The sequence below is a fragment of the Tyto alba genome, unplaced genomic scaffold (genome assembly GCF_018691265.1).
Source record: "Tyto alba isolate M040663 unplaced genomic scaffold, T.alba_DEE_v4.0 Super-Scaffold_40, whole genome shotgun sequence".
Taxonomy (NCBI): Eukaryota; Metazoa; Chordata; class Aves; order Strigiformes; family Tytonidae; genus Tyto; species Tyto alba.
The window spans coordinates 34,667,942-34,685,925 of NW_024881316.1; the positions used below are offsets into that span (position 1 = coordinate 34,667,942).

The 17,984-nt window shown below is 44.4% G+C and overlaps 1 protein-coding gene across 4 annotated transcripts in view; it reads left to right on the forward strand.

Moving 5' to 3' along the window:
- The window catches only part of HPCAL1 (hippocalcin like 1), an 82,877-nt gene extending 67,404 nt beyond the window's left edge, over positions 1 to 15,473 (forward strand). For all 4 annotated transcript variants that reach the window (XM_033009963.2, XM_042803440.1, XM_042803438.1 and 1 more), the window contains 3 exons: positions 9,590 to 9,992; positions 11,181 to 11,286; positions 14,271 to 15,473. In XM_033009963.2, coding sequence (XP_032865854.1) covers positions 9,615 to 9,992; positions 11,181 to 11,286; positions 14,271 to 14,368 — 582 coding nt within the window. In that variant the 5' untranslated portion in view covers positions 9,590 to 9,614 and the 3' untranslated portion in view covers positions 14,369 to 15,473. The remainder of the gene's footprint in view (positions 1 to 9,589; positions 9,993 to 11,180; positions 11,287 to 14,270) is intronic.
- Positions 15,474 to 17,984: the final 2,511 nt, after the last annotated feature.

A 17,984-nucleotide genomic window follows, 5' to 3' on the forward strand; every position in this document is an offset into this window, starting at 1 on the left:
CACTTAGATATAAAATTCAGTGTGATTTGATTTTCCATTTGCTGTCTTACCCAGACTGCTGACAGAGACTCAGCTCCAGGCAGCCCTCACCCACAGCTCTCAGAAAACCACATTTGGTGTGGATATTGCTGAGGATGGAGCCCTGTGGTGGAGGTTAATGAAAAAAGTGATGTCTTGAGTGCGGATTGCATGGTTTGCTTCTCAGGTGATTTGCATTCGAATATTGAATGCTGCACAGAAATGCCAGAGGAGAGAAAGGATTTTCATAGGGCTGTTTTTGGTGCCCCTAAAAATGTCATCGTGTGTCTGGGTCAGGGGGTCTTCAGCTGTCTCCTCTGATATGGAGCACTCACTTTCTCTGAGACAGTCATATTGCTCTTCTGCATAATTTATAGTGAATGCATTTAAAAGCAAATCATACTGTCGAGTGTTAAGGATTAATGAAAGTTGCATCTACTTAGTGCGTGGGCTGGGACTGGAGGTGTTCTGCCGTGCTGCTGCATCAGCCTCTTCTGGCATTGGACTCAGCTGCTGGGAGAGTCCAGCAAGCACAGTTCCTGACAGCTCAGCAAAGCGGTATTGCCCATTCTTGTACTGATTTTCTAGGAACTAGTCACAAAATAATATCATGTCTCCTGTTTTCTGGAGATCTCCCATTTTTAATGGTGGGAACTGAAGTAAGAGGTGAGAGGGGGTCTTACTTGTATTACGGATTGTCATGCATGGCCGGAGAGATGGTCTGTCATATCACTGCTGCTCAAGCAAGGATGTCCTTCTTGTCTCTGCAACGGATATAGAAAATGGCACTTTGTGTTCAGGATTCACCTAAGAGGAGCCCCAACACCCTGCTCACCCCTGCAACCGTCGGATCTGGAGTCCACACCACCGAGGCACTGCCTTGGGCAAACACCCACGTGTGCCCTCACACATGTCATCTGGGGGGAGCCACCAGTCTGGGTGTGCTTCAGCATGGGCAGACCTTGCTCTCCCAGCAGGACAACAGGACGTTACCCCAGATGGGTGTCCGCATCCCAGCATAGATTTTGCTGTAATTCAGTACAAGGCGTTTGGCATCGTCTTCTCAAGACACGAAGGCTTGTGGTTGCCCTGGTACTAACCTGAGCACAAACCTCGCATCATGGTCCTCATGTGATGCTCTTGCTCAAGATGTGTGCTGGGGATATGGCTTTCCTGCACGTGATGTAGTCTCTGCACTTTTGGCTCTTGATTTTAAAAATAAATTTTTAAAAAGCCCCTGTGAGGCTGGTGCAGTCACCTGCACCAAGGCTTGAGTAATTTCCTCAGCTAGCGTAGAGCTTGGGCTGATTCCTACCAGCAGAAGATTTGATCTGCTGCTGCCTGAATTGCTGCATCCAGCAGAACCAGATTCCTTCCTTATGGGTGGGATGCTGTTCTGTAGGTTTTTAAGAGTTTTTATTTACACCTCTGCAAGAAAAAAAAAGTCAGACTCTAGGTTTGCTTTTAGATTTTTAACTTCAGTGTTTTTTTCATTCAACAAACAGGAAAATAAAGGTGTTAAGCCATTAGACTACTGTTATTAGTGGTTGCCACTGAAGGGGAAAGAGAATAATTTTGGTTTAGTGGCATGCATTTTTACAAGAAAGTTAACTAGTGGCTTTTGTGCTATTTTAAAGTGATGATCTGCATTAACAAAAAAAAAAAACCCAAAACAAAAACAAAAACAAAACCACCACATTTAGAAAGCTAGATTAATAAAATAAACAGATGCATTTATATTAGAACTGAGATTTTTGGGACAAAGCATTGGGAAGTAGTATAAATTGTTAGCAAGATCTGTGTATTTGGTGGATGAAAATGTTAGTGACAAACAGTCTTTCTCTTTTGGTTGTTTTTTTTCCCCACAGTGTTTCAGTATCTTTAATTAAGCATCTAAATAAATGTTGGTTGAATTTTTGTTAAGGTAGCTAGTTGGTGTATCTCCCAAACCACATTTCTGAGCATCTTTTTTCTAAGCATCCCTCTGCTAAATAATGCTTTTTAAAAAAAAAGAAAAAAAAAAAATTCTTTCCTCTCTTTGAAAACAAACCCAACTCTCTTCTCTTATTAGCTACCCTGAAGTCCCCTTGGTTCTACCAGCCCCCGTATCTCAGCACAGTACCTGCAGCCGGGGAAGGGAAGGATGTCAGCTTCGTTAGCAGTGAGGATGGTCTTGCAGACCAGCCTCTGAGGGCTGATTATCATCTGTCACTGTCTCTTTAGCATGTGCCACTGTTCCCAAACTCTCCATCTTCAAGTGAATGGCTCTGATGCTACGGGGTTTGCTCAGGTGCTCTTGGCTGCCTCTTGGTACTGCCATATTTTGTCTAATTCTTCTGAAATTTAATCCAGCTTCCTTCCTCCCAGGACTGTGATTATTCTGTAGAGAATTAGTCTCTGATTTACCTTCATCAGTTAAATAAATGCATTGTCTGAAACTTAAAATCAGTGACAAAACAGTCCAACTTTGCTAATTCTATGATTTTAATTATATTAAAAAGATAATTCCCTGTGCTGATTTTTGTCACTTTTCTTCCCTTTTTCTAAAAGGTTGCAATGTTCTCTCTGATTTCCCTGTTCACATCGGGTGCCTTCCCCTATCCTGTAGTCCTGCACTCACAGAGCCTTATTTAAAATTATCTATCACAATAGTGTGTTCAGTGAACATCATGTGGGTTTTTCCTCATGCAACCCAGCCTTCTCAGAAGAAAGACCTTGTGCACTAAGACATTGTGCTGACATGTTTTCCTTGCTCTGTAATATTGTGTAAACAAGCTGTAATTTTTTTTTTTTTTTAAGCCTTGCCAACTTTGCACAGCGTCTGAAGACAAAATAGGGCTGGCTGCTTCTCCCTTGTTTTGTTTTGTTTTGTTTTTTAAAAAATAAGGAAAGGGCAAAAGCAGGAGACGAGGAAAATCCACTCATGATTTTCGTTTCCTGTCTGCAATCACAAGCTGTATTGCTGCCCAATCTGCTCCCACACAAATTAAGCCAATTTCCTAATTTACTCAAAATATTTCTGCACTTTTCTTATTATATTGGGAATATTTTCCCTTTACAGTAATAAGGTCTCCTCCCTGAGCTGGAGAATATTATGGAGAGCTCCCTGAGGAACCGCCACTCTTCTGGTCCCAACACAGGTCGTGTTTTTTCCTCATTAGCAGCAATTCATGAATGTTTGGGAGTGTTTGGTGGTTCTTTTGTTTCTCTGCAGTGAATTTGTAACCGTGCCCTCGATGGCCAACTCTCACCTCCTGGTGATGGGGGTCAGTGTCGGCCGGCGCAGCGCGTACCAGCGTACCCCGCCTCATTGCGATGACTGCAGCGGCTGGGAAGGTACTGCCGCTATCGCCGGCAAGTGCCTCTGCACCTCATACCAACGGTTTGAATGTAAAATGGTTCTCAAGTTAATGCATTGGTGCTTAATGTCAGAGACTAATTGATTTTTCCCTTTAAATCAGGAATATAACCCTGAGTAAAGTGACTTCAATAGACAGGAGCAACCCAGAGACCTGTAAGTGAATTTCTTAGGTTTCAGGCCTTGCAGTTGACTCCATGAAATTAATGTGCCAGCCTGGAAATACTCCTCTCACATAGCTGTCTGTAGGATTGGAGTGTTTGTAATTTTATCTTTCTTTGGCAAGCTGGGGGTAGGTGGATATCTATAATGGGTTTTCATCCCAGACTTGGAATCAGGTTTTCAAGACCACGCAGTTCCCGGGTACATGTTTATGGATAAAGTTACAAAGTAGGGTGGCTCAAGGTCTGTTGCGAATTCACTACGCCTTTTGGAAGGATATTCAATGTACGTACCTGAATTGTTACTAAGTTTTCTGGAACTGAGTATGTGGGTGATACATGGGGTGGTCCTTCCCCTTCCCCTACTTTTTTTTAATAAGCTTCTGAAAAAGATTTGATGTGAAGATAAGTTGCATGTAAGCAATGTTACTTGTTAAAATAAAAGCATGATTAGTCATTGAAAGTGAAAAATTTAAGAAACCCATTTATTTATTTAGTATGGTCTGTTCTTCGCTTGGTCTGTTCTTTGCTTGTCAGGTTTCGTTTCTCTTTCTGTTTCCACAAAGGCAGCAGAGGAAGAAGCTTCAGCTCCTCTTGACGCCAGCCTTTCACATCTCAAACCCTGCAGCATTTCTGCAGGGTTTGAATTTTTCGAGGCATTATCGATTGAGGTTTCTCTTTCATCTCGCTGCTCCTATTATTGGCTTTTCAAGTGGTGCAGATATTCCTTGTTGCACTTCAAACTTTATCAAAAGGTGATACTTCTGGCCTTGAGTCTACAGCTTGGGAAGACTTAGCAGGTGCTGCAGTAGCTGGTATGTGAGTGTCAGCGCCGCTTTTGCCACAGGGCAGGAAAGAAGTTCACGTGAGTTTACCAGGCAGGACCAGACATCTATAGCAACGTATTTGTATATCCTGTGCCTTCTCTATTGCAATGCTAGTTGCTTAGGATACTGGCATTAAAACATGTAACAAAATCTGCTCTTTACTCCAGAGTTAATTATCTGCCCTAGTCCCATGTAATTGCACATTTCCCCTTCCCAGTTCATATCAGATCCGTTGACTGGCCCTGGGCAAAGCATGGTCCAGAGAATGTAATTTCTTAACATTAGACATTTGTTGTTAGCTGTGGTGTCTGAGAACTCATCTCCATCTTGCAGCTTGGCCCACAGGAGCTGGAGTCTTCTTAAATACATCTGTGCATTGACCAAGTTGGTGGAGCACTGGTGCTACAAGAGCCCAAAACATTTTTCCCCTGAGGGTGTGTTCCTGAAGTGTGGCAGCACAGATCTTTAGTGACTGAGGCTTTTATTTGGACTACCTGTGGTGTTCTGTGTTTGGTTTGGTTTTGTTTGTGTTTTTTTTTTTTTTTTTTTTTTTCTTTTTTAATGCAAGGATCAAACTTTTAAAAATAGAGCCTCAGAACAAGGCACCGTGATTGCTGAATTGCCCCAGGGGACCAAGATCTCCTCATGGCTCCCGTCTGCACCTGGCTGTAGGGAAAAGGATATTAAGGCTATTTCACAGAATGGTTGAGGTTGACGGGGACCTCTTGAAATTGTCCATTCCACTGCCTTGCTCAACAGAGTCACCCAGAGCAGATTGCCCAGGACCGTGTCCAGTGGGGTTTTCAGTATCTCCAAGGATGAAGACTTCACACTTTCTGAGGGCAACCTATGCCAGTGTTTGACCACCATCACTGTAAAATAGTATTTCCAAGTAAAGCCTTTCTTAACATGAGGCTCAAAAGGCCCCTATGGGCAAAATCCTTTCGTCTCTTCTTCTGCACCCCAAGGCACAAGGCATCGGTGACAGATCTGATGCTTTTTTAGCTGTTTTAATAAAAAAAATCTTCCACCCCTGTGGGAATGGTTCTTGCATTTCAGACTAACTTAGAGCAGTATTTGCTGCTTATGCTGTTCATTTGCTTTGAACTCCTGCAGTCCCAGAGGCACTGTGCTACAGCTTCAGGACCATAACAGATCTGCCACACTTGTTCTGTTTTATAAGTGAACACTGCAAGATAAATGGTCTAGATTTTCCCCTGCAAATCAGATAGCTCAGATAATATAAAGAGTATTTATTCTGTTTCTCTGCGTACTGTCTTTCTCTGTCATACAGACAGGCATTTCATCAATTTTTCTCTTTTTAACACTAAATCAGTATCTAAGGGGGTTTGCACAAGGAAGTACATCTCTAAGGAGTCATTCCTCCTTTTTCAGCCACAACTGATCCACTAAGAGGATCCCACCAGGAGTTCAAGGGGTTTTTGCCTTCAGAAGGTTTGCAGCGAAACAGCCAAATTGGTCTCTGGCTTTCTGGGTTATCTGCTCAGAGAACACTACTACCCACAGTAACAAGTGGTTGACAGAGAGTTCATGTAAAAGTAGGATGCACTGAGCTTTGTTACAAGTATTTCAAATACTTTAGTGTGTGAATGCTGACAATCAGTCCATCTATTGGTAAAAACACAGAATTGCTGCTTCGGCTGTTTCTGAGTTTAGCTATGGTTACTCACCATAGTGCTGCATACCTGGTGTGCATCTTGGCCTCAGTAGAAGACCTTTTTTCTCATTGCTAGGCTTTTGTTATAAGGTTATTGCTTATTTTTGGTGACCCTAGAAGGACAGAAGGTATATTCAGATAGGAGTTGTGTGGCATCTTGGTTTCTAGCCTGGCTGAATGTAGCTTATTGCAAGCAGGCAGCAGCACCGCATAATTTTAACAAAAATTTTGGTGTGAAACTGGAACAAAAATGCATCATCATTTCCCCTGATTTGAGCCTTATATGACTGAACATCTCTTCCATGAGCAATGATATACTTGTGAAGTCTATTGGTCTGCAGTTATACTTCCAAGCTTTTCCTTGCCTGATCATCTCAAGGACATTCCTGGGATTATTTTTTGTCACTGCCATGGTAGTGCAAGATGCTCTGAGGGCTTTTGCTCATCAAACTAAGCAGAGTCAGGGCTCTCTGCAGTCTGTGTGGCATCTCTTCCCTGGATTTCTCCCTGGCATGATGGGAAATGAGAGACAGGGAGGCTGTGCTGGAGTTAGGTCTCTGCTGACTGCCCGGAGCATCGTTGCGTGCAAGGATGTCTCTCCTCCCTTGCCTTCTACACCCACTGCAGTGAGTGATTTGGCTGGTACCGGTTTGTTAAAAAAACACCCCACAGCTCTAATCACAGGACTGACCTGAGCATCCCAGACCCCACTCCCTGTGATTTCCATTAGCAGCCATCCTCCAAGTGGTCTTGTGGCTAAATCAGCCACTGAGCCTCTGGAAAGTGATTTGATGAAAGCATTTTGTATCAGTTGAATGAAATGTCAGTTGGATGCCAGCAGCAGGGGTTGCTGTCATGATTAATGAGATATTTAGGCCTTTCATTTTGGAGGAGCTACCTGCAACACAATTCACATTGAAGCTGTTTTTTCAGATGGGCTTTAATAAATTAATGTTAATGTTGGCTATTTAATTATTCGTAACAAATTGGTTACAACAACTGCAGGGTTACATTTGGGTTGAACACATTATGAAGCCCTTCAGAAAGCTCATATACCAAAAAGGGTTGTGTTCAGAGCATTGCACATTACTTTTCTGATATAAAACAATGTAAAAGACGCGGAGGGGTGGAAATAACCTGTAATTTGTTGAATGCAAAGACTGCTTGATACAAAGCTTTTGAAGTTGATATTAAATGAACATGTGTCCAAATAACAGGATATATCTTACTGCTGGTAGAAGTAGTGAAATCTAATAAATGAAAATAACATCTTACCTCTCTGTTGTCTAGGGGCATCCATTTTTAAGAGAACAGGAATAATAAATGTACAGGAATAGGGAGAAATGGCATTGAACCTTTCAAACCTCTTTTAGCTACCAGTTGGAAGTTTTACAGTCCCTTAACAGTGTGCGTGATTAAAGCTGAGGTTATTTCTACTTAAAGTCCAGCTCCTAGAGTAAGCGGGCTCTGCTGTTGCTCCTGCCCCTCTCCAGGGAAGTTGGGATAATGGCTGGTGAAACAGGGACTGCTTTTGGACCAGGACAGCAGCTCTTACAAAGCACCTGGGCATCATGAAGTGAAGGGATTCACCAAAGGATGGGACCTGAAGGCACCCCCCTCGCCCAAGGACAGAAACACAGTGTTACAATTTCTGTTCTTAAAAAAAGGACCACACTCAATCCATTATTTGCTCCAAGCCACTGTTTTCTGCAAATTGACTGCAGCACAGTAGAATATTGTGTTTTATGCCCTCAGCACTGCAAGGATGAATATCTGGAGCAGGGGAGATTGAAAGATGGAAAGGCAGTAGGAGCAGCTGGGAGTTAGTGGTTTAACTGGAGGGCAGCCCAGTGCTCTCATAGGGATGATGCTGGCAAGGACCAGGAGCTGTAGCATCCCTGCATGTTGTGAGCAAGCAGAGGTATGTCAGGGCCCCAGAGAAAACTCTGCAATATAATGGACAAAAATAAAGCTTTGGAGCCGAAATATTGGCAGCTTTTCTAGAAAACAGAAGTGCTAATGGTAACACAGTTTTCTGTTAAGCCCAATGCATTGAACTAATGAGCAGCTGGCTGGTTTTTGTCTCTGAGCATTAAGCCACAGAGCAGGATGTGGATTTTTTACATTGCTGAGGCGACACAGAGACTAAGTGGAATACAAATAAAAAGAGCTTAAATTCAGCTGTTGAAAATCTCTCTGCTGTAGAGCAACTTATTTTTTGCTGACCTTTAACATTTTTTTTTTTAGGTTCTTATGCATGCCTGGGATTTTTACTCCCTGGGAAGTGCTTAGCCCCTGTTATATTTTTCCCCATCTCTGCACGCTTTGTTGCAGCTCTTGCAGTTTCTGTGTAGCAGTGTGGTGTTGGCCTGTTGCTAACCCACCTTCTGCACCAGCTGTGAGCGAGCCTAACAGGGACATAACAGGATGGGCAGAGAAATGTCATTTATGCTTGACCAGTCACAGGGGTTTGGATATGACTTTGTGTAAAGACTGTGAATAAACTTCTCAAGTCTGTGTAAGGAGATGCAGCTCAACCTCTTGCTTGGCAGCTCAGTTTGGTATTGCTGGAAAGCCGGGAAAGGCTGAAAGGGATAAAAGCTGAAAATACATCATGTTTTGGGTTTTTTTTCCTGTTGTTTCCTAAGTGCAGATTGATCATCTTTCATTTTGTTGAAGGAGCTTTCCTGTTGCTGGGCAGTCTCACCCCCTCAGCCACCCACGCATCACAGGCACTGTCAACAGAGAGGACAAACCCAGCCCCTTCCTGAAATCCTGATAAAACCCTGAGATTGAAATGCCCTTTTGCTCACATTGGGGAATACTGAACTTACTGAATAAGCTTATATAAAAGCATAAACCCCAATAAACCTGGAAGGAGTCGCTTTGCCAAACATGTTGCTTTCAAAAGCTCTTCTCTCTGCTTATCTGGGGAGGCAGAGGGTTGTGATCTGCTGGAAAGGATGAAGTCCCTTGTGCCGGTGCTGCTGTCGCAGTAGGAGGGAGGAAAGCCAGGGGGTTTCAAAGAGCATCTGGACGATGTGAACACAGCTGGCGTGGAGCCACCTGCCCTTCCTGACCCTTGCTTCGCCCCTGTTTACTTTCACTTTTGAATAGATGGAGTTTACTTTTCATCGCCACTGCTGTCCCTTCCCACTTGATCATTGCAGCAGATCAGCCTATTGGGGTGGGTCAAGAGTTGGGATTCAGACCTGTGCATTGCAAGCCGTATTGTGGAGGAGCAGGATTGTAGCAGAGAAATAGAATAATGAGGATTATTTCCCAAATAATAAGTATTGATAATAAGGGTTAATATTTCCCAAACAGGCCTTCCCAAACTGCCTTCCCATGTCCTTCCACAGCATACTAGTAACTGAGAAAGCCTAGGGGAAAGGAAAAGAGGCCAGATGAAATGAGATATTTTCGCAGTGATTTACAGCATCCTTTTTCTCCTCTCTCCCCCTTGCCCCGGGCAGGGTCTGCCTGCACCTGGCCCCTCTCCACCGAGTGGGGCCAGAGCTCAGGCGGATTCTCTCTTGCTTTGCAGCCGCTGAACCCGAATCCAGAAAAGGATGGGGAAGCAGAACAGCAAGCTGCGCCCCGAGGTGCTCCAGGACCTGCGTGAGAACACTGAGTTCACAGACCACGAGCTGCAGGAGTGGTACAAGGGCTTCCTAAAAGATTGCCCAACGGGCCATTTGACTGTGGAAGAGTTCAAAAAAATATACGCAAATTTTTTCCCCTATGGCGACGCGTCGAAGTTTGCGGAGCATGTCTTCCGCACCTTTGACACCAATGGTGATGGGACGATTGACTTTAGGGAATTCATCATTGCCCTGAGTGTCACCTCTCGGGGCAAGCTGGAACAGAAGCTGAAGTGGGCGTTTAGTATGTACGACCTGGACGGCAACGGGTACATCAGCCGTGGGGAAATGCTAGAAATAGTGCAGGTGAGGTGTTGTCTCTGTTTTATTCGTGTTGCTGTAACCTCTTCATCCTGAGACAGCTGGAGCTGGAGATGAGGGAGGTGCTGAGCTGGGTCCTTCCTGCCCCAGGGAGGCTCCTGAGCCCACGGTCCCCAAAAGGACACGGGGGACCTACGAGGTGCAAATGAGGAAAGAGCCCGAGAGACAAACAGGGTGCTGTGCAACTGGCCCGCAGCCAAAATCTTGCAGCTCTCCCTGGGGATTTCTTTGTGGGGTGTTGGTGGGATCAAAAAACCCTAAATGCAAATTCTACTGACCTGATTAATCTCAAAATTAATAATTTGAAACTTCAGATCTGAGTCAGCGTGAGCTCCGAATGAAAGGCTGTAGCATGCCTTTGTCTCCCGAAGGCTGGGGAGCGTAGCCCACGGGCTGTACTGGGGGGCGTGTGGGGCCGAGCCCCCTGTGCCCTGCCCCACGTGCCGGCCGGGGCTCAGCCTCAGCAGTGGGTTGCTTGCCATCTGCTCTGCAGCTGGGATGTGTCTCCAGTGCGCTGCAAAGGGGCACTGGGAAGCACGGAGTGCATCCAGCCAGTGTCCCAGTGGTTGGTCCTCATGCCTGAGCAGGGCTAATTTGGGAGGAGGGCTAGGACTGCAGATGTCCTAAAGAGCTCTCATCTTTATTCACATTCCTGTAAGTCTGAAAATGCACTTCCTTACCCATCCACCAAGAAAAACAGCCCCTGTTCCTCTATATGTTCATATTCACCTGTAATCCATACAATACCCCACGTGCACACACGTAACTGAGTGTATGTTGAGAGCCAGCCGAAGAGGTGATGCCTTGAGCCAGCCAAAGAGGCGATGCTTTAACCCATCTGCAGAAAAGAGAATTGCACACCACTGCCTCCTGTATTTTAATTTAGTCCTGCTCGTACATTAATCTAGACCCTGACTTTCAGTTAAACTGACCCAGCTATGCGAGAGCTTCTTTTGAAGTGCGAATGAATACAGGAAAGAAAAATAAAAAAAGCTGCAGTCAGAAATTCCTATTTGTTTTGGTTTATAAAGTCCCGCAGCTTCCTGCCAAGGTCAGCTGCCTTTTTTTATTGCTTCAGGCTTAAATTCTTTTTCATAGTCCTGATGCCTTATTGTTTGGGTTGTGTTTTTCCTACATCTATCCTTTTTTTTTTTTTTTTTTTTATATTCTCAGGCAATCTACAAAATGGTTTCATCAGTAATGAAAATGCCGGAAGATGAATCCACTCCCGAGAAGCGAACAGACAAGATTTTCAGACAGATGGACACAAACAACGATGGTAGGGTCTCCACCACCACCCTTCATAGGCTCTAGAAATACAAGTTTTCTAGCTCAGCGTTGATCAAAGCAGATGATGCTATCTGTAGGGTGGGGGGGTAGAGGGCAGGGATGTCCCCACTGGTGCCTCTGGTCTCTGCCTGGCCGCAGTGAGCATCTTTGCTCCACAACAAATAGGGTGAATAAGTGGGCAGTGGGGTAGAGACTTTTCCTGCTAGGGGGATGAAGGGATGGGAGGGAAGCAGACTTTCCCTGATGTTTCACAGGTAAATGCCCTTCTGCAAAGGCTCCTCTGAAACTCCCCTGTGTCCAATGTCTTTGGATTATTTTCTCTGGGCGTAGCACAAACTAGGCCCAAGGTTTTGTTCCCGTTTCCCTTGATAGGGTTGCACTCCTGGCTTATCATCGGTAACACGGGTTGGGGATGTGCCTGGGTACCTGAAAGCAAAAATTCCACCGGGGGCATAATATTAACTTTCTGTGCATGTTTATGGTGTGTCTACATATATACACAGTCACACATGGTCCTGCAGCGTGTGCGTCGGGGGGATGTAGCAGCTCTCCCGTCAGTTATGGAGCCACGTGATACGTTATCTGACAGTGTACCCATCACCACCCCTCCACCTGAGCTAACTCATTTCCTTAGGCTCAAAATCACAGGCAAAATTGAGCAATTTCCTCTGCCCATCAGCCTGCTGATGTGTTTCCTCTCATCCCAGTCAAGGTGGAGCTTTCCCTGGGAATTGTCCTGGCAGCGGCTGAGGTGGCAGCTGCCCACGTTGAAATCAGGAGCTGTAGCCTACTGATGTGCTCAGCAGGAGCAAAGATTTGGCTCTAGTGCTGAGACACGGAGTCGTGGAAAAATACAATCTTATGTATAGAAAGGTTTTTATTTAAGATAATTTTATGGTTTTGTTTTGGCATCTGCTTATGCAGCCCCTGGGGCAAATTCCTGGCCTTTCTGAAGTCCTCCAGTGTTTTACCTTTGACTGCATCAAAACTAGCAGTACATCCCCTGACTTCACATGTGGAGGGCCCTAAAATAACATAATTAAAGTATTTGTGTTCTATGGAAAGCAGCGGCGCGTGCAGATGTGCCACAGAGTAGCGGTCACAAAAACCTGCTACATACATCCTCCATCTGTTGCACTTAGTTGCTAAAATAAAGTCATTCTATTCCCAGTAAAATACCATCCCTGCAAGCCATGCAGTGCCAAGCGATAAAGTCTGCACACAGGGAGGCACACGTGCTCTTGGTGGCTGGAAATGTTTCTTCTTCCTCATCTGACTGTTAGACATTGCATATACATTTTGATTTGTGCTTTGCTTTTAAGTATTACAAGGAGAGGGGAAAACTAATAAATGTCCTGATGGTTATGAGGACTCTCTTTCAGGCTGATAAGAACTTAAGAAAGCAGTTCGTTTGGGAACATTAGCTTAAAAGCCAGCAATTACAACAGAAGTGTTTTTAAGCTTCTGCAATTTCTGCGAGAGGGAAGTTTGCTCGTTCCTCCCTGTTCAACCCCATTCGGGTGCTGGCCACTGAGCTCAGTCCTCTCCGCCTCCCCCCAGCAGGCTGGGAGCATCCTGGGGCTGGTGAGAACCGGCGTGATGAGCTTGTGCCTCCCTCCCTTCGGGGGGCACGTGGCCAAAAGTGGCAGCAGACAGCTGCCAAGTACAAGATGTTCACACATGGGTCCTGCCTGTCTCGAGAGGAGCAGTTTGGGTTGGGTAAGGATGGCTCTGGGGTGTTGTGTAAGGGTAGGGGTAGGTCGTGCTGGGAGCACAAGGTAGATGAGAGATCACTGGACATGGTGTCAGGGATGCAGCAAATGCTTGTCTCCTCCAGTCCATAGGGAAAACTTTAATTTCTCATTAATATTGCCATGGCTTGTTTCTGCCATGATTCAGAGTGCTGGAGCAGGAGAGTATTGGTGATAGCAGGCAAGGCAGAGCCTGCTCACGGGCTCCTGATGGCATTTGTGCAGGGGACTGGTCCTGAGCTTGGGAGAAACCTGCCAAGGTTGGGAGAAACCTGCCTGGGTCTCCCCAGGATGAAGTCTGGGAAACCAGATGGTGTCTTTCCTCCTTGCCACAGTGTGCCAGGCTCTGCCATGGGACTGCTGGAGCCAGGGGAGGCCAGGGCAGTTGCTCCTAGTGGTTGTTCCTCCAGAGATCACCTTTTCAGACCCGGAGACTGTTACAGGGTCTGTCCAAGTCAGTGCCTCTGGCCAAAAACAAAGAAGTATAAACCAGAAACACTCAATAGTGGCACATGGCAATAGATGGCTCCTCCAGGGCTGTCTTTTCTTGCTGCCTCATGAAAGCGGGCCTGTTCCTGTACACCCAGCAGGGCACAGCAAGTGGCTTGTAGAATCACAGAATCATAGAATAGTTTGGGTTGGAAGGGACCTTTCAAGGTCATCTAGTCCAACCCCCCTGCCATGAGCAGGGACATCTTCAACTAGATCAGGTTGCTCAGAGCCCCGTCCAACCTGAACTTGTAGGTGCAGGAGAAGCCATCACTGCTCAGCCCTACACGTCACAACAAACAAGGAGGCAAGATGGGGAGATTTGGGTTATTTAGGTTCAAAATGTCATAGTAATATAAACATCATTTTCAGAACATACATGTGTTCAGGTACCGTAACTTATGTTCTTATGTAATTTGTACACTCTGGTTCTGGGCAAAAAGCTGCCAAATGATAGTAGAACAGTTGTCTTTATATTTGGTGCTATCTTTTTAAATAAAAAAATAACAGTTATGCTAGATTGTTTTGCAGAAGAAAAATGCACCTGAGCTTTAGGGTTTGAGTAGGATTTGGCTGCTGTACATGGCACTAAATTCCCCTCGATGCCTTTGTGATAGATTAAATATATGTATGTTGCTTTGGTGAGGAGGGGTTTTTTTTAAGCTACAGCAATGGTACCAGCAACAACTGACTTCTTAAAAACTATTTCCATTTTGGTTTTCCTCCCTTTCAGGTAAACTGTCTCTGGAAGAGTTCATCAAAGGTGCCAAGAGCGATCCCTCGATCGTGCGGTTGTTACAGTGCGACCCCAGTAGCGCGAGTCAGTTCTGATGAAAGCGGACAGTGTGCACAGAGGATCTCGGCTTGTGTCCTTCAAGCTTTGCTCGCAAACGGATGCCTTCTCAACCATCGCTCCACACTTCACGGATAAGATCCCACTGCCAGGTTGTGCGTGTGTGTGTGTGTCCGAGCGAACCAGCCCTCGCTCCCCTCACTAACACCAGTGCAGATCTCCTCCGGCAGCTCCGTTTCTGCTTCCCCGTAATGTTACGATTCACTCTACACATTTTAAACATTAATCGAAAGGTATGTTTACATGCAGCTACAAAAGAGTTCAAATCGCTGGTGAGATACCACTTCACTTAGTCCGTAAGAAAGGTATTGTTCTAGTAGTTCCTGAGAAGATGCTAGGTAGGACTTTTACCCGACATAGCAGATGGTAGATAATTTATTTTGCTTCAGAAATTACTATGTAAAAAAAAAAAAAAAAAAGGTGGACTGAATGGAGTAGAAAGTTCAAAAAAAAAACAAAAAACAAAACAAAACAAAAAAACAGCTTTCCTGGGCATGGTTCCAATTTTCTTTTTGAGGAAAATTGCTTGCACTTATCTAATGTTCTTTACTTTCTTTTAATATATATATAAATTATATATATATGGTGAAGTAAAATTTTAAATATTTAGGTCATCTATTTAAGGCATAAAATAGAATTTGAGCTTTGTTTCTTCTAGTTGTCTGTGATTTATTCAAATCTTGGAAATTGTTTTTTTGTGATATTTATGCATTAGCAAATTGCTGTTCCAAAAAAAATGCATGACTAGCAGTTTGTGGATATTTCACTCTGTTTAATTCCTGAATGCAAATATTTGTTCATTTTTACTGTCAGTCATTCCAACATCATTGTATTAACAAAAGACCTGAAAGGAGTTCATCCTCATTTTGTATTTCTCAGTGGGGTCCTACTTTCTGGTGGTTGCTGCATTAAATGGCTTTTGAGTGCCCCGAGGTGACGTGACTTGCACTGCTGTTCTCGACTTGGCTACACCTCCTCCCTTTTGCTGTCGATATGTTAATAGTCTTGTGCATTCCAGTGTTATTTAATATCTGCCTAATGCCAAGAAATATTAATTGAAATAAAAGACTACTTTTCTTGTCACTGCCTGTCTTGGTCTAACCCATGCAACAAGGTGACAGCTCAGTTTCTGCTGGATGCAGAGCAGCTCAAGGCGATGGAGGAAAAGCTGCTGGTCAGGCTGTTGTGGCCACAAATTCACAAAATAAAAGTATCTTGATCCTGTAAGGTACCAGGTGCATGCTGTCGGAATAATGTTTGACATTGGTAGCATGGAAAGCAGTTTTTCCAATGTTCATCAGGTCTGCAGGTAGCTGCTTAAACCTGTCCTCTCTGCAGAATAAAGTATCAACAAATTATTTGGTCCAAGGTTAATGTTAAGCATGTCATTAAAGGATTTTTGCTGTGTGGAATGTCCTAGTTCTGGTTAGGTGTTAATACTTTAATATTAAAAAAAAATGAGAGATGGTTGCAATATCCAAATGGAAATGCGTTGTTAGGTCAGGCTTGGTCTACAGTACAGGCTCATGTCAGTGCTGCCAAGAAGAAAAGTGTCTTCATTTTTTTCCCTAGAAATTCAAATTTGAGCCATTAAACCAACAGTCCTTTCAACCGCAACACCCTGCTGATGAGTTCAACCCTGAAAGGGAAGTTAATCAGAATCCTGCCTGCTCTCCCTGGGCGAGCCCAGCAAAAAAAAGCAAACTGTTGGAAAAAAAAAAAATAAATTCTATGGTTGCTTATAGTCTGTCTCCAGCCTATTTGTGTTCATGTTGGCTGGCTGGCTGCCAGAAGATGCTGTGGTGTTAAAGATGCTGCAGATGTTCTTACACTAATGGCTCTTCTTGCACAGTCTGGGTAGCAGTTGTTTAGATGCACACGGTTTAGATGCAGATTGACCACCGTGGGCTTTATCATCTCTCTGCACTCAGGAGAATGTGGAAAAACATCTCTGACCTTGTTGCGGGATGGTGCCTCTTAGAGGGTCCGCAGCATTTGAATCTTGTCTGTGCAATCTTAAAATGAGTCAGGCATATTTTTAGTCAAGCATCGCACAATATCCTTTTCTTAGGTACCAAGGATGTAAAAAGTGTTTTGCTGTAGCACTCCTAAATGCAGTGGTTCTTCTGTCATTGTTCATTTGCTCTTGCAAGTGGGACTTTTGTCACCTTTTCCACCTTTTCCTGACATCTCTCCTCCTCTGATTTCCACTTCTGTCTGTAGTGAATAGCAAGTTTAAGTAGCTGTTTAACAAGGCCCAAACTCTTCTCATTTGAAGAGAAAAAAACTCTCCTTACAAAAGCTCATTTTGACCTTGTTTTTGCAGAAACAAAACAGGACTGAACTTTAGTGGCCAAAAAACTCCTATTTCTTTGACTTTATAATTTTTGCTCTGAAATGTGCCGAGGAATCCATGATGCAGTTTGCTGCCTGCCACCGATTGGCAAGTCCCTGAGCAGCCCCATGCAGACACTGGGGTTGTGTCCTACTTCATCTGGTCCAATTTCTTCTGCCTTTTTCTTTGCCTCTTTAAACTTTCCAGTTCCAGGTTTTTTTGTTTTTTTTTTTTAGGTTGTCCCCCGCTGCTTTTCTAGCTTTTAAGGAGTTTCGTCTTTTCAAGGCACGGTGGGTTGGCTTCGTTTCATAGCGGGGCTGGCACGGGGTATTTCAAGAAAGGCGCTCCCAGCTTGCCTGTTGGAAAGCAAGCGAGGAGATGTCCAGGAAAGGTGGTTGCACATAGTCATCCCGAGGGGGCTGGAGCGATGCTCTGAAGCCCAACCAGGCTGAGCTTTTCAAAGGTGGCTTCTGATATGGGGAACTTTTTGATGACAGGCCAGCTAAGTACTGACAAGGGTTTTATTTGCAGCTGCCAAGCAGCTCTCCTAAGAAAATCAGGCCTGTTTCAGAGGCTGAAGTTGTGCATCTGCAGTGACTGGGTAACTCTGAACATCCTGGCTGTGCTTTGAAGAGCTCCTCTGAGGATGTCTCTGCTTCCCTGGCTGGTAATGCGGACTAGGAGGTGAGAGAAGTTTCCAGGACTGTCTTCCAGGATGTGTCATTTGAGAGTTGATCAGGGTGGAGTTCAAAACTGATGGAGAAATCAATGAAAAGCACACAGAGCTTTACTGCTGGTCGGGCTCTGGGGGTGTATTTTGGGGAGGGACTGGTGTATCAGGGGGGGTTAATCACTTGCAAAATGATGTCCAAGTGATTAATAGAAAACTTCAACTTCTTAAGTGACTTTGGTGCTTTGGAAAGTTGTAAGTTTAATAAAAAATTGAGTTTAACTTAGAAAAAGTGGAGTTTAGCATAAAAAAAAAAAATCCCATCAGCAGGTCCATTTTTACCTCACTTTAATAAGCTGTATATTTTCTCACCATGGAGATATCTAGCACTCTGAAAGCTCTGGCTAATTACTACATAAATTCAGGCTTTTCTATATGAATTGCAGGTCCTATTAAGCTAATTCAGAATTATGTCATTGCCTTTCAAATTAAGTTAGTGCCTGTCTGGTTGCAGCCTGGATGGCGGAGGTGTTTGGATTCGGTTTTGTGTTTCTCTGTCACCAGGTTTGCACTGGCCCTTTGCAAAGTA